Source organism: Muscardinus avellanarius, assembly GCF_963383645.1.
Source record: "Muscardinus avellanarius genome assembly, chromosome: 9".
Classification (NCBI taxonomy): domain Eukaryota; kingdom Metazoa; phylum Chordata; class Mammalia; order Rodentia; family Gliridae; genus Muscardinus; species Muscardinus avellanarius.
In genome coordinates this window covers 11,543,635-11,568,296 of record NC_137795.1, presented here as the reverse complement: position 1 = coordinate 11,568,296, position 24,662 = coordinate 11,543,635, and the positions used below count along the sequence as shown (strand labels likewise).

The 24,662-nt window shown below is 48.1% G+C and overlaps 1 protein-coding gene across 4 annotated transcripts in view; it reads right to left on the bottom strand.

The window, feature by feature from the left end:
• OGDH (oxoglutarate dehydrogenase) overlaps window positions 1–24,662 on the bottom strand; it is a gene marked incomplete at both ends in the record, with an annotated part of 57,625 nt that overhangs the window by 17,977 nt on the left and 14,986 nt on the right. Inside the window, 7 exons of one of the 4 annotated variants that reach the window (XM_080700936.1) lie at window positions 5,204–5,383; window positions 5,727–5,817; window positions 6,277–6,423; window positions 6,648–6,802; window positions 10,821–10,936; window positions 16,912–16,956; window positions 23,901–23,991. In XM_080700936.1, the coding sequence (XP_080557062.1) occupies window positions 5,204–5,383; window positions 5,727–5,817; window positions 6,277–6,423; window positions 6,648–6,802; window positions 10,821–10,936; window positions 16,912–16,956; window positions 23,901–23,991 (825 nt within the window). Of the gene's footprint in view, window positions 1–5,203; window positions 5,384–5,726; window positions 5,818–6,276; window positions 6,424–6,647; window positions 6,803–10,820; window positions 10,937–16,911; window positions 16,957–23,669; window positions 23,773–23,900; window positions 23,992–24,662 lie in introns of all 4 variants that reach the window. The other 3 variants (XM_080700935.1, XM_080700938.1, XM_080700937.1) reach the window with 3 other exon arrangements.

Genomic DNA, 24,662 nt, shown 5'->3' with positions numbered 1-24,662 from the left:
CATACCTTCTGAAGGATGTTTTCCGGTACAGTGGAACTACAGCCTCACCTTGTGCTGTCCCTGGCCAGCCCTAGCTCCTCCAGGAGACTGAGTTTTATGGTCAATACCTGTGTACTTGTCACTATTAGAACACAATCACTGGTAGGCCCTGTGCGCACAGAGCTAGAAAATATTTGGGAGCATATGCACAGGCACACACAGGACATGTCTGTATCTGTGCAATAAAAGGGTTTTTTTCCCCCCAATGTCTCTGAATTCCAATGCTTTTCTCTGAGCTCTTCCTTCCATGTCTGTCACCATCTCCAGCTGCCAGGCACTTCACTCCTACTGCCTGCAGCATCCACTGAGCAAACATGCTTAGTGTCCCCCACGAGCCCCTGCTGCCTGGATACGCAGCCTGCGCTTCCCAACACCCTGTTCTAGTGAGGGGTCTCCAGAGAAACAGAGCAAACTGGCTTGGGGTGGGCGGAGGGGTTGCCTGACATATTTTAAGAAATTGGGCTAGCACGTTAAATGTTGCAAAGCAGGGCAGACAGGGAAGAGCAGGCTGAGACCTAGGAGCAAAGGATGCAGTTTGCGGTGGTTGTCTAGAAGCAAAACTTCTTTGGGAAACCTTAGATTTTTTCCTTGGGCTGTGGGCTGAGCAGATAAGGCCCAGCCAGTGTGGAGGATCGTCTGCCTAACTACAGGTGTCGGCTAGTTTAAATGTGACTCCCAGGCTGAGGGAGGGCCTGCCTAGATTGCACAGAGCTCCGGACTCCACCCAGGCACCACACACGCACAAGTGAATCTCACCTACAGAAAAACATCTGGGTGGGTGTCTGGCAAGTGACAGGTGCCACTGCCCATCATTCCTCTCATGTGCTGTCCGCCTACAGACCCGCTGACCTGTGCCCCCCAAGTTTCCACCACCAGCTTGGTCCTAAGCACTATGCTGAGTCCTCCTTGCCTGGAGGGGAGGCCCATGGTTTGCTTTTCAGGGAAGAAATCTATAATTCTTTACAACAGAATGGCACATGTCCTACTTTTTGGTGGAGGAGGGGGATGCTTGCAAGATAGACAATGGACACAGTGTCCAGTTTGCTCAGGGCCCCTCGGAGTGTACAGCTTTTCCACAATGCCTGGACTGTTGCTTTGTTGAAAGAAAAAGGGGCTGGTATTAAGTCACTGGCATTTCGTTTGCTCCTGTTCTTCATGGGTGCCGTTTCTTCCTGCAGATACTTTTCTGTAGTCTTGGTCTTCTGTGTCGAGAGGTCAGTCTCCTTTACGTGATGCTACATCGCACAGCAGTGACCAACTACTGAATCCACTCTGCACAGGGGCAGGGACTGTCCTTGGGTCTAGAGGCCCGACTTCCACCCTTATACCTCTGGTAGGAGTGGGTTCTCTTTGCATGGGGCACATTCCTGCACTTGGAAAACACTTCTGAGAACACACCCCAAAGGCCACATTAGCACTGAGTCAAATCAGGTGAGTTTCACAACCATGCATGAAGTTTTGGGACAACCTCAGCCCCATTTATAGAAAGTATGTAATTGTTCACAAACGCTGAGGGTTATGTAACACACGCGTCAGCTTCCAGGGCTCTGGAGTTTAGCAGAAATAGAATTATTCCCTAGAGGTTTTGGAAGTGTAGCAAGGAGACAGGAGGCTGAGCCTTCTGTTGACCCTGCTGAGGACATGTGAGAGCTTGGGGCAAGGTGAGGAGACATCTCAGAAGATAGACTGGGGCCATCTGCACAGGGGTCATGGAAAACATGACAGCTGAGTGCACATGGACAGGACCACTCCCCAAAACAGCCGTCACTGGCTCAGCCTTGCTACATGCAGCCTCCGTGTCCTGGCATCACAAAGGAACCAATTAGTGTGACTGTGCACAACAGTGTTAAATATTCTGTTACTTTATTCCTTATCAGGAAACTCCCAGCCTTTTTTTTTTTTTTTTCTTTGTGGAACTGGGGATTGAACCCAGAGGCACTCTATCTCCAAGATACAGCCCCAGCCCTTTTATTTCTTGTTTTTGAAACAGGGTCTCACTAGGTTGCTGAGGTTGTCCTTGAACCTGTGATCCTCCTGTTTCAACCACCCAAATACTGGGATTACAGGCCTGCGCCATCACACCTGGCCTTCTCTCAGCAAGTTTTTGCCCATATTTATGAATGTAGAGGTCATCCAAAGCTTCCTGATGTCTGTTCCAGTACTCACCCAAATGCCTGAGCAAGCATGCCAAAGGTCAGCAGAATCCAGAAGCACCGGGCACCCCAGTGCTAGTCCCCCATGTCCCTCTCTCCTAGAATCAGCCCCTCACAGCCCCTTAGGGTTTGAAGTGGACATGGGGGCTACACATCTCCTAGAAGATGAGGCCTCTCTGTGTCTGCTTTGAACGTCTGTGGTTCCATCCCAGCCCGAGATGAGGCCATGGAGAAAGCTTTGAGTTCCTGTGACACCAAGTTCTGTCAGTGAAGAAGTACTTTTGGCTCCCAAAGTCACCTCACCCATCTCCATCACTTTCCTCTGTATGCTTCCAGAAAGCGCACCAGTGGATTTACAGTACTTTATTTTTTATTGTTTTTTTTTTTTTTTTTGAGGTGCTGGGGATGGAACCGAGGGACATACTACCTCGAGCTATACTCCCAGCCCTATTTTTTATTCTCTTAATTTTTACTTTTTTGAGGGTCTGGGGATGGAACCCCGGGCATTCTACCTCCGAGCTACATCCCCTGCCCTATTTTCTGGTTTTTTTTTTTTTTTTTTTGTGGTACTGGGGATGGAACCCAGGGGCCCTCTACCTCCGGGCTACACTCCCAGACCTATTTTATATTTTATTTGGAGACAGGGTATTTTAAGCCTACTGAGGCTGGCTTCGAACCTGCACGATCCTCCTGTCTCAGCCTCCCAAGCACAGGGATTACAAGCGTGCGCCACCATGCCCGGCTTATTTTCTATTCTTTTGGAAGGCCTCTATTCTATTTTCTATTCCATTGGAGGGCCTCACTAAGTAGCTGAGGCTGTCCATGAACCGCGATCCTCCTGTCTCAGCCTCCCACATGCTGGGATGACAAGCGTGCCCACCACGCCCGGTGGATTTACAGTACTTTAAACTGCACAGAGCCGGGTGTGGTGGCGCACGCTTGTAATCCCCGCGCTTGGGAGGCTGAGACAGGAGGATCGCACGGGTTCGAAGCCAGCCTCAGCTACTTAGTGAGGCTTTCAGTAACTTAGTGAGACCCTGTTTCCAAATAAAATATACAAAAAGGTCTGGGAGTATAGCCTGGAGGTAGAAAGCCTCTGGGTTCCACCCCCAGTACCACCAAAAAATAATAATAAAAATAAATAAATAAATAAATAAATAAATAAATAAATAAATAAATAAATACGGTCCCGCTTGCAGGGCAACTTGGGAGGCTGGCCTGGCTCTGGCCCCGCCCTCCCTCCAGCTCTGCCTCAGCTTCCAACCTGCACAGAAGGCCCTCCCTTGCCACCTACCTAGGTCCTGCCGTTTCTCCAGTGAAACAGGACAACTGCCAGCTCTTGGAGCTAAGAAGTCTGACTGCCTTTTACTTCTCACAGGAAGTTCTTTACAGTTCCAAACTGTACTGTTTTAGGATTAGCTTCCTGACGTGCTTTTTCTAAACAGAGCAAGAGATTTTTGAGAGCAGGCTGCTTCACATATCTCCAGGAATGCACATGCTAGACACTCTAAGTACTTGATTTTTCTGATTACTTGGTGTTATGGTTTGGATCTTAATTGTTCCCTAAAAGCTCATCTGTTGAAGGCTTGGTCCCAACAGAAGGTGCTCTTGGGAGGTGGAGAAGGTGCTCAAGGGACGGGAACTGGCTGGAAGAAGCGAGGTGCTGGGGGTGGCGGTACCGTGAAGGTGCCCGGGCTCTTCCTTCCTCTTTCCTCTTGCTTCCTGGATGTTGTGATGTGACCAGCTTTCCTCTATGTGCTTCCCACAGTGACCTCGCCACAGACCCAAACACAACGTGGCCAAGTGACGAGGCACTGAACCTCTAAAACCATGAGTCAAAAATAAACTTTTCCTCTTTCTAAGTTGCTTATCTCAGGTATGTGTCATAGCAGCAGAAAGCCGGCCCACTTGGTTTGTAGGTTATCATTAAGAAATATACAATTTGTTATAAATAGAACTCTACCCTAAGGTTCATTTATGTATTTGGTGCTAGGAGTTGAACCCAGGGGCATTTTATCTCTGAGCACATCTCCAGTCCTGTTTTACTTCTTTTTTTTTTGTGGTACTGGGGATGGAACCCAGGGGCATTCTACCTCCGAACTCCATCCCCCAGTCCTATTTTTTATTCTTTATCACTGAGTTGTAAAGGGCCTCCCTAAATACTTGAGGCTGTCCGAGAACCTCCATCCTCCTGTCTTCAGCCTCCCATATGCTGGGATTATAAGTGTGAGCCACCACGCCCGGCTTTTACTTTAAAACAGGGACTCACTAAATTATTGAGGCTGGCCGCTAACCTGCCATCCCCTGTCTCAGCCTCCCAAGTATTAGGATTACAAGCATGCACAACCATGCCTGACTTACCCTAAGGTTTGATAAGGGGAAATGGTTGCAATCCACTGGGCATTTCTACATAAGTAGGCTGGCCAACCAATATGTAGCATGTGCTGCCACACTTGAGAAACAGCGTGACAAGACCCCATCCAACCCTGGGACACGCCCGCCTCTATCAGTGCTCCTGCCCTGAGCACTGCAATCCTCTCTCTCCCGATAGCGCTCAGTCCTACATTTTCTCCTTTAGGCGTGCCCACAATTTTTCCTTGCAAATGCTCTCCTCCTTCCAATGAAAATGTCTATCTACCACTGGATCCTCCAGACCTGGTGAAGACACAAATGGATTCCTCACTTGGAAGAAAGCCTGTCTAAAGCAAGACTATTTCTTTTTGTGTGTGTGGTGCTGGGGATTAAATCTAGGGGCATTCTACCTCCAAGCTACATCCCCAGCCCTATTTTATTTTTTATTCTGAAACAGGTTTTGGGCAAGTTGCTGAGAACCTCACTACATTGCTGAGGCTAGCGTGAACCAGCGATTCCCCTGTCTCAGCCTCCCAAACACTGGGATTACAGGCACGCACTCCATGCCTGCCTGCCTTAGAGTAACGTTGCAGAGGTGAATGGTGCTACACATGGGAAGCAGAGGTAGGGGGAGCTGCCTTTCGGGGGGGGGGCCTCACCTTTTTCCCTTCTGTGTCCCCACAGTAGAACTGCTCGGCTTTAGTCTTGCCCATCACCACAGGGTCGGCAGCCTCCAGGTGGGAAGGGTTTGCCACCAGGGACAGGGTGATGTTCCTGTCAGTCACACGGTTGATTCTGCGGTGGTACATGCCCAGGTGGTACTTCATGTCTCCAGAGCCCTGACAGTGCAAACGAAAAGTCTCGTGTTGGCCAGGAGATGAATTTGTCAAGACAGCCCTTCAGATGAGATTTCTACTCCCAGGACCTCATTGTTGGAGAATGGAATAGCCTTTTCCCAGGGCCATCCCAACCAGGCACAAGTAGAGAGTCCTCTGGCAGAAGGGATGTCATTGCCCTCAGTAGGAGGAAAGTGGGGCTGTGACGTGGGGGAGGCCAGCCCTTTCCAATGAGGAAGGCAAACCGTACATGGTCCCAAAGAGCTGAGCCATTCTGAGGTGCAGCCAGGGCTCTCAGGTGGGCTGAGGTTATCAGGTTGGATGTGTTGCTAAACAGGTGTCTCACCTCATCAGCCGCTTCCAGCTTTGAATCAAACTGACAGAAAATCTGCTCCAGCTCCTTCCTGATCACGTTCGCAAGCACATTCAACCGTCCCCTGGGAGACAGGGCAGGGTGAGCAGATGTCAGGACATGGTTATTCCACATCCTTCTTTCACCCAAGACACAGTACCTCCCTGGTCTGTAGCCCAAGAAGAGTCCTGGCCCACAACCGGTGCAGGCAGCACCACGGCCCTGTGCACTAGGCATGTGAGGTCGCAGTCCATGGGTGGCAGAAAGCGCACAAATGCTGCTGGCCCTGCCCGCACCGCCTTCCCAACACCAGAGAGCAGCCTTCTATCCAGCCCTCCTTGACCTTGACAAGGGTACTGGGGCTTGATCCTTATAAAATTTATCACAAAGCTAAGCACCAGTCTGAATCCACAGGACTTTGTGGCCGTCCTAACCAGGGGCACAGGAACCTGGTAAACAAAATGTTCTCATGCTCCTGGTCCCCAGGAGGGAGCAGCTGCTCACAGCCCTGCCGCCCTCCAAGGCACTGTGGGGCCAGTGGTACCTGTGCGGCATCCCCATGATCACGTAGTCCACGCCGTTCTCACTCGATTTGTCGATGATGGTCTTGAGGGCAGGGATCAGCACCTCGCAGCCTTCCAGACCAAAGCGCTTCTCAGAGGACCACTTCCGATGCAAGAATTCTTCAAACCTGGACAGGGAACCAAGCACCTTGAAGAGCAATGTCCCCAGGGCTGGACTTTTCTAAAAGACAAGAGGGTGCTTCCAAGGCCAGTTCTACTCACCTGGCTCCCTCTTCACAAGCACACACAGCTGTGGCTACCCCCATGCCTGCTCACTCTGACAGGCCTGCACCCTATAAGATGGGCCACAGGCCCGAGAGCCTATGCTCTGTGGCCTCATCCAGACCCATACCTCGTGGAGCGCACAAGCCTGGCCAGCAGAGTCCGCTTCTCCTCGTTGGTGAACTGCATGATCCCAGGGGTCTCGAACTTCTGCCGGATCCACTGGCACTGCTCCAGGTCGTTAATGAACATGAACTCCACCCCAATGTGCTGGCAGTAGGCCATCTGTCTCACACACGAGGGGACACACAGGTCACTGATGAACAAAGCTGTACCCCAGTGTGCTGGCAGCAGGCCGTTTGTTCCCTCTGAACAAACATACATAGGCAAGGGCATTTTTCATACAGGCACAGCTGGATGAGAGACAGGAACTGCTTGTTTAGCTAGAGAACAAGGAAGAAGCATATTCCCTCCTCCAACACACACTGAGCTGACCAAGACAGTAAGGGCCAGGTAGGTGCCAGGCCAAGCTCAATAAAGTGCTTCCTCAGGGACGTGGATTACAGCATACTGGGAACCTCCAAGACTCTCCAGGCGCAGGCCAACGAATACCCTCAGTTCTCCTCCTTAACCTTCAAGGCAGTGAGCAAACACCATGTCAGCTATGGTGTGGGTGGTGTCCCTCCTTAGGAAAGGCAAGCTGTCGTCGTGATCAGACCTGTATGCAGCACCCAGAGAGGAAAGGCCCACATGCAGCCATATGCTCAGTGGCTGTGTAAGGACTTAGATTTTACTGGGAATGGTGGTGCATGCCTGAAATTTCAGTATCTGGGAGTCTGAGAAAAGAGGATCACAGATAATGAGGCCAGGCTTGGCAATTTACCCTAGACCCTTTTTGAAAATAAGATAGGCTTGGAGGTATAGCTTGGAAGTAGTTCACCACTAGATTCAATCCCCAGAAAAATAAAAGTCTTAGATTTTTTGTGTGTCTGTGGTCTAGGGATGGAACTCGGGGGCAGTTGACCTCCGAGCTACACCTCTGCCCTATTCTGTATTTTTATTTTGAAAACGGGGTCTCACTAAGTTGCAAAGGGCCTCACTAAGTAGCTGAGGCTGTCCGTGAACCGCGATCCTCCGGTCTCTGGGATTACAAGCGTGTGCCACCACGTCTGGCTAAAGTCTTAGATTTTTAAACTTTGGCTTTTAAATAACTGACTCCTCTCAGAAACCTCAGTCTAAAGCATATGACTGCACATGTAGCAAGACACAGGCTTTTTTATTTATCTTTTATTCTTTTGTGGTACTGGGGACTGAATTCAGAGGCATTCAACCTCCGAGCTACATTCTCAGCCCTAGTTTTTTTTTTTTTTTTTTTTTTTTTACAGTACTGGGGATGAAGCCCAGGGGCATTCTACCTCCAAGCTATATCCCCAGCCCTATTTTTTATTCATTTTGAAACAGAGCCTCAGTGAGTTGCAAAGGGCCTAAGTAACAGTTGAGGCTGTCCTTGAAACAAGATTCTCCTGTCTCCACCTCCCAAATGCTGGGATTATAAGTGTATGTCACCATGCCTGGCTCCCAGCCCTATGGTTTTTATTTTGGTGGGTCTGGGGATGAAACCCAGGGGCATTTGACCTCTGAGCTACACCCCCAGGCCTATTTTTTATTCTTTTTTTTTTTTTTTTTTTGTGGTACTGGGGTTCCTGGAAACCCTTCTACATCCAGACTACACTCCCAGACACCTATTTTTTATATTTTTATTTGGAAACAGGATCTCTTAAGCCAGCAAGGCTGGCTTCGAACCTGTGCGATCCTCCTGTCTCCGCCTCCCAAGCACGGGGATTACAAGCATGCACCACCACGCCCGGCTCTTATTCTTTATTTTGAAACAGGGTCTCACTAAATTACAGAGGGCCTAAGTAGCTGAGGCTGTCCATAAACCGCGATCCTCCAGTCTCAGCCTCCCACATACTGGGATTACAACTGTGTGCCACCATGCTCGGCTTCCAGTCCTAGTTTTTATTCTTTTATTTAAAATTTGCAACAGTCTAAGTTGTAGACGGCCTCACACAGTAGCTGAAGCTGAATGTGAACCTGCGATCCTCACCTCAGCCTCCCACGTAATGGGATAAGCATGTGCCTTGGTTTAGGAGACAGAGGCCAGCTCTGCGGGTCAGTAGCCCTGAGACAGGCTTCTGGGGAAAGGAAATCAAGAAGAGAAAGGGTGTGTAATGACAGGAGGCATGGGGCCACTCAAAATCCAGCTTGTGGCTCCCTGAGGCAAGTCCCTGCAGTGGCGAAGCCTTCCTACGCCCCGTCCCTTTCTCCACTGCACTGCTATCCTAGAGGCCCAGAAGAGGTCTGAACAGAAAGCTTGAGGACCTGGAGCAGCAAAGGAAGCCGGCCCTGGTGTGGCCACCAGGAACTTAACAGAAGCCCTCTGTCCCTGTTGTGAAAACAACAGCTGCCATGGCCCCACGCTCACAACCTGCTCCTAGTTGGCAGCTCACTGCTGTGACCACACTTGTTTTTCTCAACAGCTGGCATAGGCAGGTGAAGGACTGGAGGGATTGGAGGGATCTGGGGCCAGATGCCTGCTCTCTGCAAAGTTAAAGTCAGACTGCCTGAACTTCAGAGTAAGAACACCACAATACTGTAATCACTATCCTAATCAAAAAAAAAAAAAAGGAAAATCATACCTCTAGAAACAAAAAAAAAAAAAAAAAAAAACACTGCTAGGCAACACTGGTATTTGCGTGTGTGTGTGTATGTCACTGGAAACTGAACCCAGGGCCTTGTGCACAGGGAGCAAGTTAAGTGCTCTGCCACTAAGCTACAATTCCAGCCCTTTTTATTTTTACTTTGAGACAGGGTGTCAGTCACTGCCCACAGTGGCTTCAAACTAGCAATCTTCCTGCCTCATCTCCTGGATAGCTGAAATTATAAGTAGCTAAGTAGTCAAGGCTGGTAGTGAGGCTGGATCCTCCCAAGTACTGGGACAACAAGCCTACGCCAGTACACGGAATCAACTAGGAACCTCTAAATTGAATTAGATCCTCCGCTAGCCTGAGAGCTGATACAGTCCATTGGCCTATCTTATCTTTGCAAAGGTGGGGACCAAATCTACTTATCAGCAGAGTGTGCTTCTGCAGAAACCAGTCCCAGAAAGGCTGTAACACCAATGTCACAGAGGCCCCAACTCCCTGAGGTCCCCGTGCGCGGCACACCTGGCGAGGGGCTCCCTTTCCCCCCCGTGAGGGCTGCTGGGCAGGGAGGACCCTTCCCTGTCACTAGGGGACCCATTCTTGCAGAGGGGGCCACATCGTGCTGTAGCAATGCTCAGGCCCTTCCTTCCTTCCTTCAAGCTTGAAAAATATAATTTCCGTTGCTGAACAATTAAAAGCCCAGAGGAAGCCGCTAGGTTACAATCTCTAGAAATTAGTTTCCCCCCAATATTCTAAGCACACTTTAGCCAATAATCCAGAGGTTCAGTTCCCAGCCAGTGGGTCATATTTTTCCCTGTCCTTGCCTCAATTGCCAGGAGACAAGGGCAGAGAGAGAGAGAGAGAGAGAGATAGATAGATAGATAGATAGATAGATAGATAGATATTGTTTTCCACCATCCTCTGGTCTCAGCCTCCCGAATGCTGGGATTACAAGCGTGCGCCACCACGCCTGGCTCCACCAATGGGTTTAGAACGTGTTAGCTGTGAACACCACGGGAGGCAATGAAGAGACAGCAAGAACTAACACCAGGCGAGGACCTCTCAAGTCCACGCTCAGCTCTGAAATGGGCACAGCAGTCACCCTCAGAGAGACAAGGCCACAAAGACTTGTCCAGGCAGTGTGACCTCAGAACTAGGCGCATCGCGCCGTCTATAACACACATGTGGAAGAGTCCCTTCCAGGCTGAATGCCAACAAGTCCAAGAAAGGAGGAGACAAATAAAAAAAGAGAGATGAGAGAAAAGGAGAGAGAAGGGACAGTGAGTAGCTACCACTTGTAGCCCTGGAATCTGTCAATGCAGGGAGTGACCTCTGGCTCAGGCCTATCCCTTGGGTGAAGGGGACTATCTGAAATACACTTCTGCTGGGGTTTGAAACTGTAGAATTTTTGTCTCTCACTATGGCTAATTAAAAAAAAAAGGTATCTATTTACAAAATAGAAAAATTAGTTGCATTGGTTCTACTTTTAATAACTACAGGACCAAGGGAAGGGGGAAACTGGTCTTGAGGGCATCCTACCACTGGGTTCTTGGGGGTATGCTACATTTTTCTAAAAGCTGACCATACAGCATTCTTACCTCCAGCCGACGGATGATCTCTCGCAGAGGAAGAGCCGATTCCTGTCCTCCGATGAAAGTGGTGGTGGGCAAGTGGAAGACTTTGTCCAGGTCAGACTCATCCAGGCCATAGAACCCTGCAGGTAACCAGGGGCAGGGGACAGCCACAAAGGGGCCACAGTTGATGGGAAGGGCAGGGAGGCCCCAGGGGAGCAAAAAGAGAAGAAAAAGTCATAAAAAACCCTGATATTATTTTTTAGCCAGAAACAGAAACTTTAGCAATAACTGGTAGCTGAGACTATTACTGGGTGTCACAGGTAAATCAAAATAAAGCTATTTATGCACATATTAGTCCCGTGTGCCAATTATTCATAGTTTAGAGATAAAATTATTTCAAAGCCCCAAAGATAAAAATCAATTTTAGGGGTGGGAAGAGAGGGCTGTGAGAAGTCACTGAGGAAGTCAATCAAAAAGCAAATCAAGAGTAAAGGAGGAAATTAAAGTAGGAAATGAGTAACTGATAGAGAACAACAGATCGCGTGTGAGTTATACAACAATAATGTGTGTGTGTGGTGAGTGACGAAGAGCTGGAGACTAAGAAGTGGGAGAAAAACAGTCACTAGTAGCTCAGCAGCCCGTGGGAAACCTGCCGGACAGGGCCACACGGATGGGGTCAACAGCCTGGCCTGGGATCAAGGACAGCCCCTCTTCTGGACCCACGAAGCGCAGGCCCGAGTGCACCCGGAGACAACGCTCCAGCCCTCCCCTTCTCCCCAGTCACTCAGTAGGACCCCCGTTGCAGGAAGGGCGCCTCCTCACCCGAAAGCACGTCAAGATGACAAAGAGGCACGTTGGAAGCATCCTTCCTTGGCACTCCATGCTTGTTTTGTCCTTACTAAAGAGACCACCAAATGGTGCCTACACTGAATAATCTATGAACTCAAGAGGGCAAAGGGCACACACAGTGCAAGAGTCACTAGTACTTGATACATTCTCAGAATCCAGGCATGGAAAGTAAACCTGCAGAACAAGCACTCTGTGGAGTCTCCAATATTCGACTGAATGAGATGAAATACTGTTTCCTGGGCAAATTAATTAAAAACAAGAGCCGCCATGAGACATAAGCATCCAGCACAGGATTAATGTAATAGCTGGCAAACAAAACTGAGGACATGACTCTCTGGGAGGAACTGTGGCAATGTTGTTTCCAGGCTCCGATGCCAGCACAGATTTGGTTGATCTTGGGTGACCAGGAATCTTCCCAGGGACTCCAAATCAGGTGGGGATTGGGAACTCTATGATTGATCTAATGCTTTAGGACATGTTTGTAAAGCCATTCTAGGGTTTGCACAGGGCCTTGAACATGCTAGACAAGTATTCTAACCACCAAGCTACATCCCATTTTATTATTTTATGACAGGATCTTACTAAGTTGCTGGGGCTGACCTCGAACTTATAACCTTCTACTCCAGCCTTCCCAATAGCTGGGATTACATGCTTATAGCTACTGACAGCTAAAACAGCACATGATTTGTTGAGAAAACATTTGGATTGTGAAATTAACCAGTCAGGTATATGCCTCCAGATGAGAATCATCTATTTGTTCCACTCTCTGAGGAACTGATGAAGTAGGGGAGTCAGCAGGTAACAGTCCTTTACTTCTAAACCTGCACTCACAAGTTCCTGGGCTATACCGCTGGGCCTCAGAATTGCTGGCCCCACTTCTAGTTTTTTAGTCACTTGAGAAATTAAGTGCACACAATTCTGCATTGGGAAGGTACAACTAAAAACCCTGGACATTGTATTTAAAATAAACATAAGAGCCAGGCGTGGTGGCGCATGCTTGTAATCCCAGAGCTTGGGAGGCTGAGACAAGAGGATTGCATAAGTTCAAAGCCAGCTCAGCTACTTAGTGAGATCCTGTTTCCAAATAAAATATAAAATAGGTCGACAGGTATAGCCCGGAGGTAGAAGCCCCTGGGTCCCATATCTGGGACCATAAAAAAACACACAAAACAACAACAACAAAAAACCCCCAAACCAACAAACATAAGCTAAACCCCTAAAAGGTGGAAAGGAGGTAGAACAGTCACGGTGGTTCCCGAGTTCAGTTCTGTTCCAATATCCCAGACATGGCTCTGAAGAACTGCAGCTCAGAAACACCAAGACTTGGCGATAACAAACACCTCACAAAAGCTGCTCTTTATCCAAAGGACCAGGAAAGGATGCAGCCTAGCAATACAGAAACCTGTTAGACAATTACTACCTTACATCAGTCAAAAGCCTCAGAAAAACTGCGTCCCTACTTTCAAACTTCACCAGGCTCTCTGAAGCTCCAATCTGCACCCCAAAGTTGGAGAAAAGGCCCAACAAATGTCGTCTCCTCTGTAATGAGCCGATTCCCACAACCACGTGTGGCGTGGGAACAAGGTAGCACCTGCCCATTCCCTCATCAGAGCGTTGTCCAAAAAATTTAAATAAGCTAGGCATGGTGATGCACGCTTGTAATCCCAGAACTTAGGAGGCTGAGACAGGAGGATCGCAGGTTCACTGCCAGCCTCAGATGCTTAGTGAGGCCCTGTTTCCAAATAAAAAATAAAATAGGTCTGGGGCTGTAGCATGGATCCCGTCCCCAGTATGACCACTAAAAACAACAACAACAAAAAGCAAATAAAACACCGATGCTCACACTAAAAATAGAATACCTCGGATTGAATGAGAAATAATAATAGAGTGTCTTAGGATTCTCAGAGATATGCCCTAAAGGAACCACGTAACTCACAGGAAGGCAGACTTATTTGCTCCCGGATTTGGGTTCAGTCCATGGTGAGGCTGGGGGCAGCAGAGCTCAGGGCATCACGGCAGGAAGTGGAGAGGGGGGCTAGAACAAGGCTTTGCTCTCACATCACAGAGGCCAGAAACGAGGTCACGGGAGGAAGAACCATATATAATCCTTAAAGTCACACCTGCAGCCACACACAACCGGCATGGCCCAACACCCAGATAAATCCAGTGTAACTGCAATTACGACCTCAGGAAAGTTCAATTACATCAACTCCATACAACGATTTCTGAACTCTTCAGGGCCACTGTATACCTAAGTACAATAGACAGCAATATCACAATGACAAAAATGTTAAAATCACCTAGAATTTTAGTGGGGCCATCATAAAATGACTTCAATGAGCACTTATAAACTTAACAGTGACAAAAAAAAAAAAAAAGTTGTAAAAATAAAAAGCCTCAGCCAGGCATGTGGTGCACACCTATAATCCCAGTACTTGGGAGGCTGAGACAGGAGGATCACAGGTTCAAGGACAGCCTCAGCAACTTACGGAGGCCCTAATTTAGTGAGACCCTGTTTTGAAAAAGACATATTGGGAATATAGTTCAGAGGTAGAATGCACTTGGGTTCAATGCCCAGTACAAAAAAAAAAAAAAAAAAAAAAAAAAAAAAGCAAGCAAGCAAGGCCTCAGGAGATAAAAACCTGCCGGGGAGCGCAACCATACCTGTAATCTCATTTCTTGGGAGGCTGAGACAGGAGGATCACAGACTTGAGGCCAGCTTTAGCAATTTAATGACAGAGCAACTTGGTGAGGCTGTTTCGAAATAAAAATAAAATAGAGATCAAACTCAGAGGTAGAATGCCCCAGGTTCAATTCTGTAAAACAAGCAGTCATTCCCTCCCTCTCCCCCCCCCTCACTCACTCACACACACACACACACACACACACACACACACACACACACTCTCACTCTCTCTCTCTCTTTCTTACTGGAGAAATAAGGGTAGAGAATCTGAATTGCAAGAGGGAAGAACAGAAACTATTCTAAAGAAAAAGCAAACAACGAATAGTGCCTCAAGAAAATGTGACACTGTCATAAGAGATTGCACATACACGTGGACCAAATTCCAGAACAGAAAGAAGATGGCTAAAGAGGGCATGGTGGCACACACCTGACATCTCTGTACTTGGGAGGCCGAGTCAAAAGCATCACAGGTTAAGCCGGGCGTAGTGGCACATACTCAGAATCCCAGTACTTGAGAGACTGAGACAGGAGGATGGCAGGTTCGTGGCCAGCCTCAAGGATTGAGTGAGGCCCTCTACCACTTATTGAGACCCTGTTTCTTTTCTTTTCTTTTTTTTTTTTTGGTGGTACTGGGGTTCCTGGAAGCCCTTCTACCTCCGGGCTACACTCCCAGACCTATTTTTACATTTTTATTTGGAAACAGGGTCTCCTAAACCAGCGCGCGCAGCTGGCTTCGAACCTGCGCGATCCTCCCGTCTCTGCCTCCCAAGCGCGGGGATTACAAGCGTGCGCCACCACGCCCGGCCGACCCTGTTTCAAAATAAAGAATAAAAATAGAACTGGGGGTATGGCTTGGAGGTAGAATACCCCTGGGTTCCATCCCCCATACCGGAAAGAAGAAAAAAAAAAAAAAAAAAAAGAAATACAGCAAAGGACTCAGACCCACAGATTCAAGAAGCGAATCCACAGGATAAGCCCAAAGCAATCTATGCAAAAACAAATCAGAAAAAAAACTCACATATATCATAGTGCTCTAAAAATTATTAAAAACATTTTTTTGTGGTACTGAGGATTGAACCTAGGGGCATTCTATATCTGAGCTAACCCTCCAGCCCTTTTTAGTGTGTGTGTGTGTGTGTATTACTGGAGATTCTACGCAGGGGTAGTCTATCTCTGAGCTACACCCCCAGCCTTATTTTATTTTTACTTTGAAACAGGGTTTTGCTAGGTTGATGAAGTCTGCTGAGGCTGTCTTCAAACCTGTCATCCTCCTGTCTCAGCCTCCCAAGTACTGGGATTTAAAAAAAAAAAATAGGTTGGGAGTATAGAAAGCCTCTAGGTTCTACCCCCAGTACCACCAAAAAAAAAAAAAAAAAAAAAAAAAAAAAAAAAAAAAAGACAATCTTTAGAATCTAGGGCTATGGAAAGAGACTTGACAATAAATAAAAACACAATACATATGAGAAAACTTGGTTTGGACGTCATCAGAATTAAGTTTTTGCTACTCAAAAGACCCTATTGGTCAAATAATGGAAAAACTCTAGAGGTCTTTCAACAGGAGAATAGATAAAACTTAATTACAGTCCATCCATACCATGGAATTCTGCTCAGGAATAAAAGGACAAGCCACTGACACATACCAGCAACCTGAGTACACCTCCAGAAACCTGTGCTGACTGACAAGTGCCAACCCCAAAAGGTTACGTACTGTGATTACAACGCGATTACACAAATGGAGAGCGCAGCAGTGGGTGCCAGGGGCACGCGTGGCATGTGGGGTGGGCAGGAAGAGATCCCGAGTGTGGACTGCACTGACAGGCTATCCCGGGATGATGTGCTCTGCGGCTTTAAAGCTGACGTCACTGGGAAAGTGACTTCAATCATGACACGACACCTTTACTTCTCACAATTACATGCGAATCTACAATCATCTCAAAAGAAAAAGTTTTTTTAAAAAGAGCCTCATAGATATTAGGAGGAAGACAGTATCTTGAGAGAAGACTAGAGTGGAAGAAGGTGGGCGCTGGCGGTGGATGGGAACAGGCCGACGGCCCCAGCACAACTCTGGATCCTCAAAGGCGTTCTGCCCAGAACGAGGGCGATGAAGGTTTTAATACTTCATTTATCCTTCAAACAGAAACATTTTGGAAATCTTGTCCAAAATGTCCCGGAAGCAGAATCTGGAAGAATCAAGAGTCTAGCCAAAGTCACGCAGACACTGGGAGGAGGGACCAGCCACCCGCAGGGCTGACGGGCTTCTGCTCCCAGCTGGCTGCAGCCAGAGCGACAGGTGAACTACGCTGAAGATGGAAGGTCAGCGAGCCATGGCGAAATGCGTATGACATGAAAAATGTTCTTCCAAACACAAAACGAACAGAAACAAAATGACACCATAAATAGCTCTACTTGCTGGTTAAGAACTAAATGAAGGGAAAAATGTATTTCAAAACAATTAACAAAGTTTTAACACTAACAGAAGTCGTATCAACTTTTCCCAAATCACATGCTAGGAAAAGTTGCACATCCTATTCAGATGAAGTCCTCAGCTCCAGAATGGTGAAAGGCTCATTATTTTCATACCTCCTACTGTTAGCATTCCAAGTCGTTCCTTGAAAACTGCAAGATCTGAGAGGCAGAGTGGGGTAGCATGGGTGAGCGCAGGAGGAAAAAGACAGGTGAGAGTTAGTTCAAAACCCAAACACCAAAACCCTACACCATGACCACAGTAACAAGCAGCACAGACACCATCACAGGGGTACACACACCGAAGGAGACAGGGCGGGTCGTGTGGTCAGGGGCAACTGCTGAGAGCTGACTTGGGAATGTGGGGCTTGCTCAAGAACAGCCGGAACGTGGTAAATCCAAAGAAGAGGAGACTCCGGCACTGGGAGCCGCCGGCAGCAGTTTGCTGTCTCCTGGCTCCAGAAGCCGTGACCTCAGCACTCCCCCCGAAGTTACGAATTCCCGAGCTAGACGACTAGGATGGAAGAATGAGGATAAGAATACACAGAGGCCTATTTTGTAGGGTAGCCATATATCAGAAAAGGATCTGGGCAGCAGTCTAGGATTCTGAATGATTCTAAATAGAAGGAGGATCCTTAGTCTTCCCTTCCAAGATGGCAAAAGTGGAACAGAGAACTTGGTGGCTGAACACAGCTGTACATTTTCTTCTGTCAATTTTCAATACATTTCTACCCCACCCAGATTTGCCTGGCTATAGTAAAAAATCAAGATATTTTTCTGCACAAATAACAAAGCTTGTTCTTGATCAGTGGCCTAGATGGCTGGGCCTGGCAGTGGACATAAAAAGGTAGGTGGTAGCAGGCACAGCAAAGGTCAACGGCTTGGCACTGAGCCCAGCCAGTCACTACGGATGATCCCTGCCCAAGTGTGCAGAAAAAGGCCAGATAAGCATTCCTCCCTTTCTTTCATTTTGTACTAGGGATTTAACCCAGGGGCTTTCTATCTCTGAGCTACACCCTGAGCCCTTTTCATTTTTTATGTTGAAACAGGGTCTAAGTTGCTGAGGCTGGCCTCAAACCTATGATCTTCCTGCCTCAGCCTCCCATGTCCTGAGATTACAAGCATGTGCCACCACACCCAACTGGAGTGCTTCCTTTCAAACTGGCGGTTTGCGCGCTGACTCAGAAGAGATCCCAGGGAGCAGCCCCCTTGCCAGGACCCTGCATGGGCAAGGCTCACCAGACAGAGCGCTGCCTCCTTCCTCTAGGAACAAGAGCCTCATCAGGACCTCAGCACCGGCGGCTCGTTGAGAAAACAAAGCGCCCGAGCTGACGCTCTGCTGAGGTGCGGCGATACAGCGACCTCCTCCTTCAGTCGAGGCGTGGCGACCACCGCGAGTACACGGAGCTCCGAGGCTGGCCCTCTGCTCCAGCACACGAGGGACTCAGAGGGAACCTCGGGGCTCATTCCTGTTCAAAAGGAACCCTACAGGCAGTGTGGGGAAATGTCTAAATGCACTGGCTACATGGATGTTTTTATTTCTGTTTGTGCTTTTCTGTATTTTTAAAATAAAAAGAAAACAAAAGACACAAACCAAAGACAGTGAAAACAAGATATTCTCATGGATGATTCCAAAAAGCAAATGATTTCCCCTGCACCTGAGTGATGAAAGTCCTTTTAACAGTTGTTGAGGAATGCAGGTGTGCCGGAGGCGGAGCTGCTGGGAATAAGGCCACTGAGCGCCATGTGACGCACAGCTGTGAGGAAAGGATGTGGCCCTGGGAGGAGGGACTGGTGGAGCAGCTCCTGGGCAGACTGTGGAAGGTCGTCCTGAACACCCTCACTGCCCCACGGAGCCTGCACCTGCCACGACCCCGCCCCCTTTGGGCAGTGTGCTGAGGGGAGCCCGCCTGGCCCCTCACCAGTTGTCTGAAGCAGAGCGTGACGCACACAGCAGCGATGCTTGTAAACACGCTGCTATCACTCCAGGATTATGAAAACTCTAGTTTTGGCTTTCGCTCCTTGGCCATCAAGGAATAAACCAGAGAGCCCTGGAAGATCAGGAGGATGAGAAACATTGTCATCACTCACTAGACAGTTAATTACTGAGGCAAGAACTATTTAAGTAGCTTAAATTGTCATATTTTTAGACTTTTAAACTATTTAACCAAGTTAATTTCCTAAAACTGGGCATGGTAGTCCATACTTGTAACCCCAGCTACTGAAGAGGCTGAGGCAGGATAATCAAGAGTCAAGTCCAAGCCAGGTGTGGAAGTGTGCACCTGTAATCACAATACTTGGGAGGCTGAGACAGGAAGACCACAGGTTCGAGGACAGATTCAGGAAAGTGAGGCCTCCAGGAACTCAGCGTGAGATTCTGTTTCAAAAATTAAATAGGGCTGGGGAATAGCTTGGAGGTAGAACACCTCTGGGTTCATCTCCAGTACCAAACATACATGAGTTCTAGGCCAGCCTGGGAAACTTAGGGAGACCCCCCCCCATATTGAACAAACCAAAAATCATTTCCTAATACTGTTTAGAAATTTACAAACATTAATGGTATGCAAGCAAGAAGTTCTATTTCCTCATCTTTATTTATAGAATTTGTTTCTTTGAATTCTCCTTCAATTGACTCTCACATTAAAAAACCTCAATCATTTTTGTCACCGTGAGAAATTATACTATAGAATCAGTACAGAAGCCACACATGACAGCACTTTAAAGTGGGAACCGAATTCAAATGCTGCCCTGACAAAGCAAGCAGAGGGCAGGAGTTAATGGGAACAAGATGCCCCCTTGGCGGCCTCCGACGGAGCAAGGGAGAGATGATAGGCACAGAACACCAACTCTGGACAGTGCGGCACATATGCACAGGCCTACAAGAGCAATCTGCTTCTAATTAAGAGCAAGAACTACCCAGGACGGAACAACCCCCTGGGCTCACTGTCTAGACGTCCCCACTGGTAACATCACTGCGAATCTGGTGTTTTAGGATATACCCTAGTTTCTAACTTGGCACCCTGACTCAGGACCATTCTTCAGGACCAGCTGGGAGAAGCCTCCCCAGGGGCCCTCCTTCCAAGGAGACACTGGATTGCCCCATGCTCATCCCGAGAGAATCCACACAGGACATTGGGAGGTGATCCACAGAACCTAAACCCGACCTGTGGGCGATGGGAAGCGGCACTCAAGGCCTCTGCTGCTAGAACACAGCCCTCCTCTCCAAGGCAGGGTCTACGCCGGAAGTGGCTTCTGGAGGCCGACGGGGAGCCTGGCCCTGGCAGAACACTTCATAGCATTCCAGTCAACATCTGCGCACCATAAAACAGCTTGTACCTGACAAACTGTTCTAAAACTAAGTTTAATAAAATTAAAACTATGTGTTGATGAAAACAGCCAGCTATGACGACAGATACTATTTATAGTTCTCAGAAGGTAGCAAGACTCTCAGCAACCTAGAGAGACTGTGTAAAAACAAACATAAAAAGGTCTGGGAGTGTAGCCCGGAAGCAGGATGCCCCTGGGCTCAACCCCCAGTACCCATGAGTAAATGAGTGAATGAATGAATGAAACAATAGGGCTGGAGGTGCAGCTCAGAGGTGGAACACCCCTGGGCCCAATCTCTGGGACTACATCTACAAAAAAGAAAAGATCAAGAACTCAGAGGAAAAGACGAAACAAATTCTTTATTGTGCCGGGCGTGGTGGCACACGCTAGTAATCCCAACATTTGGGAGGCTGAGAACTGAGGATTGTGGTTCGCGAACAGCCTCAGCTACTTAGTGAGGCCCTTTGCAGCTCAGTGAGACCCGGTTTCCAAATCAAGAATAAAAAATAGGGCTGAGGGTCTGGCTCAGAGGTAGAGTGCCCTGGGTTCCAGCCCCAGTACTGCAAAACAAAAACAAAAACAAAACTTTCTGAGCCGGCATGGTGGCATACACTTGTAATCCCAGTACATGGGAGACTGAGACAAGAGGATTGCAGATTCTTGGCCAGCCTCAGCAACTTAATGAAGCCCTCTGCAACTTAGTAAGACTCTGTTTTAAAAACAAAAGAATAAAATAGGGCTGGGGCACAGCCTGGGGGTAGAATGCCCCTCAGTTGCATCCCTAGTAAAACACACACACACACACACACACTTTCTGAGCCAGGCATGGTGGCACACACCAGTAGTATGGGAGGCCGAGACAGGAGGACACAGGTTTGTGGCCAGTCTCAGTAACTTAGTGAGATCCTGTTTTAAAACAAAAAAGTAATAGTGCTGGAGGTGTAGCTCAAAGGTAGAATGCCCCAGGATTCTACCTCTGAGTAGAATTGAATACCTCAATTCTCAGCACCAAAGGGGTGTGTATGTGTGTGTGAATGCTTTCTGGGTACACAGAACCCAGTCTGCGCATTCTTCCTCTTCTTCTTCTTTTTTTTTTTTTTGTGAACCCAGGGGGATTCTACCTCTTGAGCTACACCCCAACCCTATTATTATTATTATTATTATTTTTTGGTGGTACTGGGGTTCCTGGAAGCCCTTCTACCTCCGGGCTACACTCCCAGACCTATTTTATTATTTTTTTTTGGAAACAGGGTCTCTTAAGCCAGCGCAGCTGGCTTTGAACCTGCGCCATCCTCCTGTCTCTGCCTCCCAAGGGCAGGGATTACAAGTGTGCGCCACTACACCCGGCTAATCCCAGCCCTATTTTTTATTCTTTACTTTGAAACAGAATCTCACTAAGTTGTAGAAGGCCTAAGTAGCTGCGACTGGCCATGAACCTCAATTCTCCTGTCTCAACCTCCAAAGTACTTGAAATATAAGCGTGTACCACCATGCCCGGCGCCAATGCGCACATTCAACCAAACAACCTTCCACCAGGTAATCAGCTGACCAAGGCACGGGTCTGTGGCACCCTTGCCCTCCCAAAACCAGCAGAAATATTCCCGTGGAGCACGAAGAACCACGTTCAAAGACAGGGTATGATCACTGATCTGAGCCTAGAGAGAAAGAAACTGCCTGGCCCACAGGAAGGGGCGAGAGCAGCTAAGAATGAGAGCAATCTCCACTCTTGCAGAAGATGTGTGCAACCCAGGAGGTGCTGCACTTGGTCCCTGACCCACTCTAATTGCTCTAAGCGTACTTCAGGCCCCGGAACACAGGACACCTCTCTTGTGGCATCCTTTGGCCCCAGGTGACTGGGGATGCCTCCCACACCATGTGGCCCATGATGCTGCCCACACAGCCGCGGACCAGACACACACGGCGTGGCCCCACGACACCTTGCACATGGTCCCCTACTACATGGCCCCTTGCCCCATTGTTCTTACTGGGCAGCAGGGGCAGAGCTCCCAACCACTTCCACCACCCCAAGGCCTCATCTCTTAGCTGCAAGTTCATGCATGAGACGCACCGCTGCTCTTCACGATTCTCCACTAGCTCCTGCGGGGCTCCAGGTTCCTCGCCTAGTCTCTTAGTTCCCAAGTCCACCTACCTCATCACCAGTGCGTTGGTAGTGACCTGTCTCAAGACATAGCTAAGCTATCACTCAGAGGTGAGTAAGATCTAGGCACTATTTAGGGAGGTTTATAAAAAATGTGGTGCTAGGGATTGAAACCTGGTGTACTTCACCTCTGAGCCAGCCCTATTTTATATTTTCAAATAGGGTCTCACCAAGTTGCTGAGGCTAGTTAAGCTAACCACACTAAGTTGTTAATATAACCTGCAATCCTCCTGTCTCAGCCTCCCAAGTACTGGGTTTACAGGCATGCACCACCACGCCCGGCAGGAAATGGTTTTTCTTACACATTTCCTAAATCTGATGAAGGGCTGATACAATGTAGAGGAACTCTATTATCTAGAGGTATTTCTGAAGTAAGACTAAAGAGCAATTACTAACAGCCAACCACATTTCCAGAATCAATGATGTTTCATGTTTAACTTTACCTGATTAGTGGCCAAATCCCTAGTCACAACTCTAAAATACCTATTAGGGCACAGGGCAGCTGCAGCACCTTAGGGACTGTTTGTCTGCACCCTCCCAAGACGCCTGCAAAGAGCTGATTCCACCCCTCCAAGAGCAGTATTAGCAAGTAGGTGACCATCAGTGTCATTAGCATGCACAGTGCCTGTTGTGAACACCCTGGCCATTTCACAATTAGTCACATTGTCATTTATTTAGTACAGGTTAGCAGCACGGTGACGTGAAGCAGATTAACTCTGGAAGCAACTGTGGGTGAGCACCCAGTCACAACACCCATTTGCCTCGCAAGGACAGTGTATAGGCCTGCACATCTTTTGGCAACTGTGACAAAAACCCAATTGTGCTCCACACATGCACCTCCCAAAGGCCCTGGCCTCCGGACGCTGTGGGAACGCCTTCCAAAGTTTCCTTGGTGTGATCACCAGCATTCACGAATCGGGAGACCCAACTGTACACCTTGCTCTGAAGTTGCCCTGTGGGAAACAAGTGGCCTCCAGCCACAGGTAGGTCCCGCCAAGTACCAGAATGGGATGGGTGACAGCAGCTACCTTACAAGGCTCACCAGTGACCTTGTGGAAGACAGCACTGCACAGGGATGTGGAAAGCTGGAGCGGGAAGAGCTATTCTCTGAAGCAGCTTCCAATCCAAGTGGGCCAGCTCTTCTTTGGGTCATAGCCCTTCCCCTCAAAGATTTTATTTTCCAGATTGAAGATTAAACAATCTGGCTGAAAAAGTGAGATAAAAATACGGTGCCCAAAACACACCAAGGCCGCATTACTGATGAATTTCAAGTGATCAAAACGAAGGAAACTTAAGAGCCTTCCCTCCTGCCTGGGTGTCCTGGCTGCCACAGGCCATGGCACAGCAAGAGGAGCTCAAGCGATGCAGCTGACTGCTCTCAGACCCTCACCAAGTTTGTCTGTGGATGAGATAATGTCAGCGGGCACGGAGGAGTCCAGATCAGCATCCAAAATCCCCAGGGGGTCCAGCTGTGCTACATGGTGCCCGCGTATCTATGAGTGGGCCAACGATGAGAGGGAAGGACACACACAAAAGGACAGGAGAAAAAAAAGAGGGAAGGGTAAAAAAAAAAAAAAAAGTAAAATTACATTAAAATTAGCATTTACAGATTAATTCTCACCCACGTTTGACGAAACAGTTACCGGAGCATCATCAAAATTTACACAACTAATTCCGAGAGGATCAAGTTTTGCAATGTGGTGACCCCTGACCTGGAATAATAACACAAGCAAGTCATTAAGCAGATCCAGCAAACCGTGAGGAGGGGGAAGAGTTACACTTCATGCAGTACTTGCCCAGAGAGGACACAGCATCAATAAACCCACACAATAAAACCCGTCTTAAAACATACGTCTTAGTTTATTTTAAAAGCAATAGTGAGCAGTACTTGGGAGGCTGAGACAGGAGGATCTGGGTTCACGGCCAACCTCAGCTACTTAGTGAGGCCCTCTGCAACTTACTGAGACCCTGTTTCAAGATAAAGAATAGAAAATCAGGCTCAGAGTATAGCTTGGAGGTAGAATGCCCCTGGGTTCAATCTCGAGCACCACACAAAGAAAATAAGTAAAATTTAAAAAGCAATAATGTGCATATGTACTTCTCTAAGAAAAGAGATAAACTTCTCATGTTATGATATACTGGAACAGTTTGAAAGGATCTATTTCTTGAGATCCTTAGTTTCCCTGAAGCAAAGGAAATGAGATATGCCGGGAAATTATTGCTACTGTGTGAGTGCTGCCTTGGTGGGGAAAACGAAGGCTCAGGTGTGGCCGTGGCTGCCGGGTACTGCGGAGGCTCCGGCACTAGTTCTGCTTTAGCACCTCCACGTGGAGAGGAGATTCTGGCCCTGATGCCAACACAGTGGTCAGAACGAAAAAGACCA